The sequence below is a fragment of the Colobus angolensis genome, unplaced genomic scaffold (genome assembly GCF_000951035.1).
Source record: "Colobus angolensis palliatus isolate OR3802 unplaced genomic scaffold, Cang.pa_1.0 Scaffold279, whole genome shotgun sequence".
Taxonomy (NCBI): domain Eukaryota; kingdom Metazoa; phylum Chordata; class Mammalia; order Primates; family Cercopithecidae; genus Colobus; species Colobus angolensis.
In genome coordinates, this window is record NW_012116032.1 from 3556895 (window position 1) to 3569435 (window position 12541).

Below are 12541 nucleotides of genomic sequence, written 5' to 3' on the forward strand. Positions count from 1 at the left end.
TTGAAAAAAATAACAGTGGAAAACATCGCTACTCTTTTACTGCTAGAAATACATTTTCACTATCCACATTACAAAGTAAAAACCCTGACTTTGTAATCAAATCTACTGAAAAATCAGTCCCCAAAGTCAAATGTTATCAATAAAAGTATTTTAATGTAGATTTAAATGCATGACCAGTAAGATGCGCTGTAAATAAAGAAAATAAATATTATTTAGTTTAAAAGACAGGAAAATAAAACACATTTGAAAACGCTAATCTTATCGTAAGATGCATGCATAGAATACATACTGGGTTTAGAAGGATTGTGAGAAAAAGTTCACCTCCTCTGATACTTCTATCCAGTTCTTGGGGTCCTCCTGGATATTCTTTGTAGAAAATAGTGTGAGTGAACAACCCACAAGTCTGTCGAGGGAGGACCTGAGTAAAAGAGGGTAAAAACAGCACACGGACATGATTTAATTAGGAACTTCACCGCTATCTCATAACTTTAGAATCTGCAAATTGTAATTTCCTATTAGATTTTCTTGGTTGCTAAAGTCAAAATCTTATTATAATCACAAGTTGATGTTTGGTGTAATTCTGTAAATATTAAAGAAGTTTGCATATCAAAGGCATAAAAAATAAAGGTAAAATAATTTTCAGTTGGTTTTATAAATCTAACCCACCACCTGTGTTATGTTAAATGATTATGGAAAACGCAAAGCCTTCTTAGGGTTAATTTCATCCAAAGATGGAAATTCTCCAAGGTTACATCTTTCATGCCATTAGGCCATCACTCTCCTTGCTTCTAAAATCAAGTCCTGCATTGTAAAGGTATTCAAGTTCTGAGATTCAAACAATCGGTTTTCATAACCCCTTCCACGCTGGCTTTGTTTTCACTACACTCTGAATTTAAATTTTATCACATAGTAGTCAAATTATTTAGTGATTACTTCTGGTATATTCTGTGGTTGTTTCTTCTGTAAATATGAATGTTTAATAAAGAGAGCAAATAAGTAATTTTATTCCAAAACCATATTTTGAATAACAAACTACTGGTAATTTAATGGACAAATGCATCTAATTGCCTAGAGTTGTTTTTTTTTAATTATTTGCTTAATTATCATAAGGGTTAATCTTAAATTTAACATAAATAAATGCACATAATATTGGTTAAAAACAATGCTTTTATTTCATAATATGTTGAATGGTCATTCAAGGCAAGGAATTCATGCCATACAAGATCCAGTGATATTTTGGATACAGAAGATAAAGGAAAGCTAAAGAGAAACCTAGGTATTTTCACTATGATTTGAAATTATGTAAGTAATTCTGTTTATACCCTCTGAATTTCTATGGCCATCAATGTCACTATTTGCATTGCCAATAGCTTCTCTTAAATTTGAGGCTTCTTCAGGCCTTCTGGTACCAATTTACAATAAAATAAAGCTTCACAACTAATAAATATTGTGTGTCAGCTCTGGTTAGATATGTGTATGTGCAGTTGCTTTACTCACAGATAGTGGTTAGATAGAAAAATAAATCATAGATAGATAGATAGATAGATAGATAGATAGATAGATAGATAGATAGATAGATAGATAGATAGATGATAGATGGATTTAATAGCAATATGAATAATGAATTAGGAAGGTGTAAATATTTAAATGAGTGAGAACAGTTTGTAAACCAATGCTTTGATCTTGGCAACTAATTATGAAAACATCATCTAAGTCACTAGAAGTAGGGATACTTGTTTTAAAATAGTCTATTTTATCTGAAAGTGAGTAATATATATTATTTTACCAATGAATGATTGTAAATTGCCATCTAAAATCCAATTGGTTTTATTGTCGCTTATAGGATTCCTACATCCTATGATTTTTCAATTACTATATCTGAAAAGAAAAACACATACCTCCCTTTTTGGAGTATGTAAGGAAAAGACAAAAACAAAAACAAAAAGAAAAAAGAGCAGTATTCTTAGATACTTTCGAGTGTCTGAAAGCCAAAATAAACTGAGTGGATAAATTTAACTCTCAGATGCTATTTGTTACATTCTGTCTGTTGATAGAATAACAACTGGAGAGGTGTTTTCTTGATCCATGGAGCCTTACTCTGCCTGTAAAACTCTCAGTAAAACCACCCAACCAAATAGATAATGAGAAATTTCCTAGGAAAAGTACAGAACCCCCAGGCAAAATTTCAACACTGAAACTACAGTGGATAATCCATACATAATTCATTCCTGTTAGTTTCAGCTTGTTTTAGATTTGCCAAAGCCACTCCACAGCTTAGGAGTAAGCCTATAGCCAAAAGATGTGTTAATGCATAACCATTTACCATTGAGATATGTTGGTCATTTCTGATAATCATGTAAAAGAGGTTTGAGGTTACATCCTTAGTGGAAAGGGCCCTCTGTTTTCATTCCACATGTAGATAATAACATCTTGTAATATACATGGCCCTTTGTGCTCACCATGATGCTATTGTGAATGAAGCCCTTTCTGTACCGGGCAGGTTTCAGATGTGGATATTCTTCAGTGCTGGTGACTTGAATACCCCAGACCTTCTTCCAAGCTGCATACAGCTGAATGTGAACCGGGTAGACCCCTGAGTGATGTGGGGCCACAGCATAGCCCATGTTGATTGGTATTCCATGTTCCTAAAAGAAAGCCAGAGCAACATCATGATGGAACATGGCCAATTAATTCAGTGAAAATCATTTCCACCAACATCTATTTAGAATACATTGAACTCTATGCTAAATTTGAGACTTAAAAATCCAGCAAGGTAGAGGTTTTATCTTCAAGCAGCTCATAATCTTATAGAACTCTGAAGGCATAACAGATATAGTCATTACTTTGGGCATGTGGTGTGTGGGTGAGATTAATTTAAAATTTTGAATATGTAAAGTTTTGGGAGAAGATAAGAAGTGAAATTAGCCTTTCCTTGGATAAATACGGGGCGTGGGGAAAGGTGTCATTTGAGGAAGCACCCAAATATGAAGGATGAAAGTGCATAGAATGCGTGTGTACGTGTGTGTGTTGTGTGTGTATGTGTGTGTGTGGTGTTGAAGAAAATCAGAAAGGTAAGTATGAATAATGAAGTGGTGAGCTTTTACATTTAAACTGAAGGATTTGGGATTAATTTGATTTCAACAAGGTAGATGAGGAAGCCCTCTGAGCCTGGAGGACCAAGATCTGCTCTGAGTGACAACATGGTAAGATAAACTGTAAGGGGGAGAAAATGAATAAAGGCTATGCATTAGGAAACTACTTCTATGGTGCCAATTAGGTGAAGATAGGTAACTAAATTCAATCATTTATGGTCAGAGTCAAAGGCAAGAGATTAACACCATACAAGATCCAGTGATGTTTTAGACATCCAGGGTAAAGAAAAGGTAAAGGTTAAGATTTTCTCCTTGGTTTTGAACCTAAACAACTCAATTTATTTTTATAAAACCTACACTTTACTATGAGATTCCTGGGTAAACTGTCAACTCTAAAAGAAAACAAGTATAAATTTAAACAAGAATATAAAAAAATTGTCAAAGAATGGGATTATATTGCTAGGTACATAAAATAGATCTGCAGTTTTCTAATTTCTGCTTCTTTATATCCCTCCCTTTAAATGCTTATCTGCTTTAAAAGACTCCTTGTAGGATTCAATGTCATCAATTGAGGTTATAAATGACAATGCACAGTCATATATGAAAGCTGATTGAATCAATAAACAGAACACAAAAGTGTTGACTTGACAATTGCCATTTATATTTTCTATTACATGGTACCCAGCATAGGAAAAGAATTCAGTCTGGTATAATAAGCAAATAGTGAATGGATCACATATCTACAATGCCTTAGTCATATGCTATACTCAGCTCAGAAGATGAACCCTAAATTTTTCACAAGTCTCCAACATTCTTCCTCTCATGTAATGACCCTCATTGTACAGCCCAAGTTACCTCTCTTTCTTCACGACTATGGGTGTTTTCTAACATCTATTACAGTAAATGACTCTGTAGAAGACTGAATTATGAAATCAATGCTGTAAAATGAGCTAGAGTCTTTTGCTAGACACTGGGGAAAATTTCATTTCTTGATCTGGGCAGAAGAAAAATGCTTCCTCCTAGCACTTGTGTTTCCAATACAAGGCAAAGCTGGAAAAGTCCAGTAATAAAAGTACTTGGAAACTACCAGAGAGGACGGGCAACAGTTGTTACCCTGATATCATTAGGGGACATGTACTAGGACAGCCTTAGTTCTCTCAGGTTTGTTCCATGCTCCCCAATGAGTGATCACAATGTGTTTTGAGGATAAGCAATCCTCCAGCATCCATGACGTTGCAAGCTTATGGATGCATTGGGTGTGAGACAGAGATGTACTTTATGAGAAAAATCTAGAGACAAACGTGTCCAAACTCCTCTGTCTGGTAAATAGAATTTGTATGAATGTGCCTAGAGAGGTGCTCCTGATTCACAAGAAAAGGGAATCAAACCTGTTATTCTCCTTTTTACTCTCTCAAGTGATTCATACTGAGGTTTTATAAAACTTGTCCCACAATGTGAAAAGTGACAAAATCAACAGTGTACAAATCCTAATAGTCTTTAGTAATCACTTTGTTAGTCCTCATTCTCTACAACTGTATAAATTTTACTCTAAATTTGGGGCCTAGAAGGTTAGATAGATTATGTGAGTGTCCTAGATACAAAACAATGAAAAATAAAATCAGCAAAAAGTATTGAAATATCAAACAGCTATATCCCTCAGGAAAAAAAAAAAAAAAAGAGACATTTCACTTTTGATAAGTAATAAAATGAATTGAAGAACTTTCATAAAAAACAAAAGGTAAAAAGCGACTGATTTGGTGAGTAGGGAGGAGGGGCAGTAAAAAAAATTCTACTATATTTATTGATTTCTAGGGGTCCAGTGTTATACTGTTATAAGGTTGTCTTATCACACTGGCAACTGGAGCTCAATCAAAATAGTAAATCACACTACATAATTATGAGTTCATGCTTTTTCAATCTAAATGACAACACAAAGTGAGAAGTAATTCCCTAGCAACTCTTTAGCTGTTATCATGGGGCTTACTGACCGAGAAGCTTCTATTCTTTACTGTCCAGGGCTTAAAATCTGCTTCGCAGAGACTTGACCAACTAGAAAATCAACCAAGCACCATACCTCCACAAGATCACAAAAATTACAAATTTTGAAAAGCCTTCCAATGTAAATATAGGAAGCACTTGAGACTCTATAAAAATGGACACATAAATGACAGAAAACAAATAAATTCAAATATGGCTTTATTTATTTATTAGAACAATGTCTCTTATAGGATCTATGGAGTCTATACTACAATAAGACATGATATCACAAATATTCAGAGGGGTTTAACTTGATCTAATGTTTCCAGTCCATTAAATCCCAGTTGGTTGTGAAATGAGACATTGCAGTAACTTACTATATAAAAAAGATCACCATTTTTCAAAAATTAGAATAAAATAAAATGTATTTAGCACTGAAGCTGTAACAGCAACTGAAATATAACGTCACTTAATTTTCCCTTGATAACTCCTACTGATCATATCTTAATTGCTTAGTACCTGATATTGAAATGGGATAGTCCCCTTGGGTTGGCTCGTGTACTCAGCCCACAGCTCTCAATACCTCTTAGGACCGGGAGCATGCAGGTGAATGAGCAGGTGCAGGGGCCGGCATGAGTGTTTCTGGGCACTGGCAGGATAGTTGCAGTGTACTCTTTTAGCTTTGCCGTCCATGGATGGCTTAACAGCTCTGTGCAAGGTCAGGTGACAGCCTTTTGCACCCACCCTCTTGGTACCCAAGTTCTTGTCCAGTGTCGAGGAAGAATCAGGTCGCATGAAGAAATTGAAGGGTGGTGAATGTGGGGTATTTTATTGTTTATCCGTGGCCGAACACTTCTCCAGAGTCCTGCTGTCAAGCTGGCTCTCTGAAGTCAAACTGCTACTCTCTGGCATCCAGCTGCTTTTTCTCTTCTCTCTTCTGGTGCTCTGCTCTGCTGCTCAGCGGCTCTCCGGCTCTGCTGCCCCTCTGCCAGTAGAGCCTGGGGTTTTTATGGGTACAGGATGGGGTGCGGGGCAGGCCAAAAAACAACATTCAAGTGGGAAAACAGGAATGCATGTTCTCACTTTGCGCCGCGGTCCCAGGCTTGAGGGTGTGGCCCTTGTTCGGAACCTCCTTCTTCTACCTAGTATTTTCCTGCCTCATGTCTGTATCAATATTTATGAAGTACTTTTACATTTATGTCTAATATGATTCTCATAATCATTCTATGAGGAGGACTGGATGCTCTTCTAAAATGTGGAAACAGAGGCTTAGAGAAGGCATATAGCTGGCTTATATTCACAAGTGTCAGAGCTATACTTCTACCCAAGTTGTCTAGATTCATCGTCTTTGCTTTGGCTTTTTCACTAAGTTGCTTCTACTGTGACCGCTCCCCTCCTCAAAGTATGAATGAAGACACTTGACTTACAAAAGGGAATTGATTTTAATATGCATGTTTCTAAACTGGATCTCCTGTTCACTTTTTTTTTCCCCCCTTGGAGAGGTTATAAAACAAAGTCTACATTTTTCAGACTCCTCTGCAGCTATCATTTTTTATGAAAATAAGTTTCAGCCTCTTAGAAGTACTCAGGACCAGTGTCAGAAGGCAGTAGGAAGTCAAATCCTAAATCCTAAATCCAGCTCCTGGCTCCTGTTGCTGGCAGCAAGTTCTTGCAAATAAGCAGGTTTTTTCCAGCAGTATTTGGTGCCCATTTTCAGGGCAGTGGCAGAGACTTATTGTTTTTAACAGAGCTCCTGTGGTAGTCTCAGAAATGGCAGCTCCCCCAGGGAACCAGTTCTACATGGTTCTGAGAGTCCCTGCAGAGTACAGCATAGGATCTGCTCCACGAGTCCTTCCAAAGATTTTGGAAGCACTGAAATCATTAAATAAAGTCTTCTTGTTTAAAATAACTTAAAGTGGCTCATGTCACTTTAAACGCTTGGAAACCTGACTGCTAGAGCTGATCTTTGCCTATTTTTAATAAGTATAAAAAGATTTAAGAGCTTCTTGTGAGATGTCTATTGGTTTAAATCCTAAGAAAACAGAGGAAAAAATTGGTAAAACACTGCTCAATACTTATCCTGCAAAGCTGATTAACATAGTAAATACCTATTTTGCTAGCTGGATACTATTACGTAACATATGTGACTGTTAAATGTCATGTATTGAGTAGCCAGTGAATACTGTATAGAAAATAGGAGACTACAGTCATTTAAATTAAAAATACCAAATGCACATCAAAACAAGTTCAACTACATTTGAAATAATTGTTTTTCAGTTCATGACTTCTGTCAATCACTTTGCTAAGTACTGGGGATACACTGGGTCTAAGATAGGGCTTCTACCTTCATGAAGTTTGAAACCTGGAGACAATTGTTGAAATCAGACAGAAGTGTCTTAATTTTGGTTGAATTTTAACCTAAGATTATTTAAGTTTTTAAAAAATATATTATTAATTTTAACTTCTAAGCATTTTCCTAGCAGAAAAGAATGATATCCTTGACACGAACATCTATAGAGGTTGAAGTCTTCATCCTACTAACATTTCTTTAATAGATATTGAAATTAAAATAAGAAATTTATATCTAGGGGACTACAATTTTAATCTTCCTCGGGCTATTATTAGTAATTGGATAAATGCAATGGAACATAATAAATTGTGTCTAGGAAGCTTTTGATAAGAATGGAATGTGGATAATTGCTGCTTGTGTTACAGTCATACTTCTAGTGATATGGCTGCACAAGCAAGTTTTTGACCCACTGACTTTATGTTGGTAAATTTTTCCAATACCCAAAATAATCAAACGGAAATTAGTATTGATGCTTCCAATAATGATTTTTGTAATGGATTTTAAATAACAGTTAATAAGTGTGAACTTCAGAATCAAAAGTATTCCAAACAAGGTCATAATCTCATAAAATACGGAAAGGAATAAAGTACTCCTGATCAATGGTTATTACGAAAAAAATGAATATCTTGAATTCTTGAATCAGTTTGTTTATATCAGTTTGTTTTAGTTTCAGATGAGTAGAATTGATATATATATACATAATTCGAATATACTTATATATACTTATATATAATATTTACATATATTTTATAATATAATTTATATAATAGAAATTATATTATATAATATATGTATATGCTAAGGATAACCTTAAAAGATAACTTTACCAGATCCCATGTATTTCCCATAAAATTCATATAAAAATGTTTGAATGTTTAATAATAAGCTTAAATCATAAAAACAGGACAAATAAGTATTCATTCATACACCCAAATACACATTGACATATACAAATAATTTTTAAATGGTATATTTACACTACAATTCATATCTGCACTTTTACCCTCAGAATGTTATTTTAAAAGTAATAACCTAATTATGTAATCCACCAACATTAACTCATCCAGTGGTTCCTTGTTGTGTTCAGGTTAAAGTACAAATTACTAAACTTTGCCCTCCAAATATCAGTAATGATTTCCTCTTGGGTACATTCTCTGATTCTTTTCTCCCACCCTAGACTGAGGTTGGTTAGGTAGATTTGGGCCCTTATAGTCTTACATGAATATCTCTATATTAAAACTTTATTACATTTGAGTATCTCTGCCAATAGAACCTAACCTCTTCATGTAGAGAGATTATTTCCTTTTTCACATAATTATATAGACTATTTTAAGTACATAATAAAATATTTATTATTCCAAACAGAGTACTAGAGCTTGGAGTCTGGAGGCTGGTTGGCTGGATTTGAATTTTGGCTTTGCCACTTATTAGTTGTATGATCTTGAGAGATTTATTTTTCTGTGCCTCAAATTTCTCATCTATAAATCAGGTTAATAATATTAGGGGATTACATAGTTGGGGGGAATAGATGAGTTAATAATTCCTCTGCTTGAAATAGTGGCTACGAAGCCATGAACTCTATTTAAGTGTTAATTTCTTGAGAAAAGGTACATAGATCATTTTGGGAAAAATATCAACTTTGGGAAATGCAAGCACAAGGACCACAAACTTTAGCTAAGTATTAAAGCAGACAGGAGATTTAGACCGACAGCAAAATATATTCCTATTTGGAATGTATATTCCAAAATATATTCCACAGAGATGGAGCAGAGCTAAAATCTGGAATAAGAGTGGCCTGTCCGTTACCACTGCCACCTCTTTCCACCCTGCTGTATAACTTAGGGGCCAGAGTGTGTGAACTGTTTCAAGGGGTTCTCTTGCTTTCTTGCTTCCAGTTAAGTCTGGCAAATGGAGAATCCTAGTAGGAGATCAGAGAGAAGAAAGAGTGAAGCTGGGATATTTGTTCTATTAAATCTTCTTATGCAATGCCATCTAAAGTTGTCAGACTCCTTCAATCAAAGGTTAAAACAACCATCAAAGTGTCCCCAATCCCACATCACATATAACTCTCTCCATCTCAACCTTGGTGATCTTTTCTCCCCTCTGCCCCTTCAAACTTTGGAATTTCATAGCTCTCCAACTGCACTGTGTTTAGTCCCAGGATACTACTTAAGCATTTCTCTATACCCTACTTATTCCTTTGTAAATAGTCTTCTTATTAAATCCTCTGCAATTGTCATTATCACTTCTAATCTTCTGGCACTTGATATGCTGCAAATAGTTTCTAGGAAATCTATCTTAGATCCTAGGAACACAGATGAACACTATGGTGAAAGCATACAATGTAGGTAACCTCACAAAAGGGGACAGATTTTCTTGAAAGAACACTGCTCCAATGGATTGATTTTGATTATCACAGCACCTTGGTGCCAGGATGCATTGCAGTGCTCCTTTGTGAAGATAACCACATCTTTAAAAAATGGGCAAACAGCCGAAAGCTTCACATGCAGAGGTAGAAGAAACGATAGGTGAGCATAAGAAGCATCCTGGTGCTGCATTTTTGGTCAGGCACTGACAGCTACTTTTCAGGAGACCTGACACACCACAGAGGGCCAGAGAATAAAAGAGGACAGCTGGGCGCAGTGGCACACGCCTGTAATCCTGCACTTTTTGAGGCCAAGGCAGGCGGATCACATGAGGTCGTGAGTTCGAGACTAGCCTGGCCAACATGGAGAAACCCTGTCTCTACTAAAAATACAAAATTAGCTGAGCGTGGTGGCACGTGCCTGTAATCCCAGCTACTTGGTAGACTGAAGCAGGAGAATCACTTGAACCCGGCAGGCAGAGGTTGCGATGAGCCGAGATCGTGCCATTGCTCTCCAGCCCCAGCCTTGGCAACTAGAGTGAAACTCCCTCAAAAAAAAAAAAAAAAGAAAAGAAAAAGAAAAATGGAGGTGCAGAGGATTTGGCTCATAAACATATAGGAATAATTTCCTGGACTTTACACAAATTACTGGGCAGAAAGTTGAAAAGTGAATGAAGGTGTCAATATAAAGAGGGGGAAGAACCAGCAAATGGTATTTTCCCTATTTTTATGATCCTATGTTTGCAATCCAGGAAATACGACTTGTAAAACCAGCCCACAATATATTTGGGATAATATATCCCCAGTGCTTAGCATAGTGCTTGGTACATTGTTGGTATTTAATAAATAATTTTAAAGGAAATAAAAATATTATTAAAGAAACACATCATAGGTGTTTAATAAATTAGTGTGAAAAGAAAAAAATAAAATAATGACCGCATAAAGTAATGCACTTGTAGTAAAGAGATAATGCATTAAACAGTACCTTGTTGAACTGAAAGTACTGATTTCTCCTCCTAAATGCACAACTTCTAGGGAGTGACACTGGTGCTAAAGAGAATAGATCTCATTATCTGTTTCTCCTTTTATTAAGGACTTGGATTCATATTGTCAACTTTGAAAATGATCCTAGAATCATTGATTTTCCACGGTGTTTAGGGGACTGAAATTGTCTTCTTGTTTTCATAAGTGATAAAAGTAATGACTATGTGACCCTGGAAATTGGCTAGGTCAGTCTTGACACTTTTTGGACTGAAGCCTAGCAAATGGTGACAAATCTCTGGAGGACTCTGTGTTACAAATGGATTTTTCTTTTGAAAAAAGAAATAGCATAGAAATGGCATTGCCTCTACAGTCTTGAACTTTCCGATCCTAAGTAGAGCTATTTTGGTCAATTGAGACACATCCCTTTAATATTCTTGACCCTGCTGAAGGTCTACTTTGCTGCTTAAAGGGGACTAACGGAAAAACTAGCAAGTTTTCATTCACATTATATAAAATGTGCCATTTCTGTTGATTTGGCACTTGCTTTGCTAAATTTTGTGTTCCGAAGTCTTACTTTATTGACAATCAAAATGTGCAACACATAGCTTATTAATTAATTTTATTGACAGTGAGGATACAGCACTGAAGAAAACAGCAAAATGCCTGCCTTCAGGGAGCTTACATTTTAGCAGGGTGAGTCCAAGGTCATACAAAAGAAGTAAGTAAATTGTGTAATATATTAGAAGGTGATTAGAAATATGGAGAAAAATAAAGCAGAAATACAGAGTGGAATCAAGGGGTATGGGTTGCAAAATTAAATAGATTACTCAGCCATCATCTAATGGAGAAGGTAGTATTTTGAGTTAAGGTAAAAAGTTGTGATGGATTGAGCTATACAGACAATTTGAGGAAGACTATTCCAGGCAGAGGAAACAGCACAGATAAAGTCTGGTCATTTCTGAGGAATAGCAAGGATTCCATTGTTTTTGCAGCAGAGTTAGCAAAGGGGGAGATTAGCAAGAGATGATGTCAAGGGGCAGAGTTGCTTCAAATAGCTTTGAAAATTTTTCACTGAACAACTCCAGTGGGTACCATTCACATTTACCATGCTTTTCCAGAGGCAGTGCAATGCAGCAACACTGAAGAGAGGGAATGGGTACAGATCTTTTAGGTTTTCGTATATAAACATTGTTATGATGATTACATTTTTTCTGTAGATATTTTCACATATTTAAAATTGTGGTTACTATTTTATTTTTATTTTGTTATCATTGTATTGAAGTGGCAGTTGTAATAAGAGGAGTATGTGAAAGGTTTTCTTTGTGGGTCGATTTTTTTTTTCATTGAAATAAGAAACAAGATCATCAGCTGAGAGTAGGGATGAGATAATTTGTGTGGTAGTTTGAAGAGAGAGGAAATGATACAGAAGAGTAGGATTATGAATAAAATAAAACTTGTAATGCAACGTCTGGGCACCACTGAGGGTCCCCTTGGGGTCTATGGCCAGGTTTTAAAGTAAAAACACTTAAACACTGGTCCAAGACAGATTTATTTTCAGTAGTGTAGGCATAAACTTGGTGTCAACCTGGATTTAACCAGGGTTGAGGCTTTATAGGGAGGTAAGATCAAAAGAAAGGTGTAAAGAAATTCAAAGCATATGTAAAGGAGTGAATGCTTATTATGATTGTCTCTTGAAAGAGGTTGAATAAGGAGGAAAGCAAGTGCCCAAGAAGAGTGAGGGACAACAAAGATGTATCATGATAGCCTGAGAAA

At 35.8% G+C, this 12541-nt stretch overlaps 1 protein-coding gene across 1 annotated transcript in view; it reads right to left on the bottom strand.

Annotated features, from left to right (window-relative positions):
* Positions 1-12541, bottom strand: part of NDST4 (N-deacetylase/N-sulfotransferase (heparan glucosaminyl) 4) — a 300692-nt gene that overhangs the window by 111964 nt on the left and 176187 nt on the right. The window contains exons 6-7 of the mRNA XM_011948380.1: positions 2460-2645; positions 290-418 (exon numbers count right to left, since the gene is read on the bottom strand). Coding sequence (XP_011803770.1) covers positions 290-418; positions 2460-2645 — 315 coding nt within the window. The remainder of the gene's footprint in view (positions 1-289; positions 419-2459; positions 2646-12541) is intronic.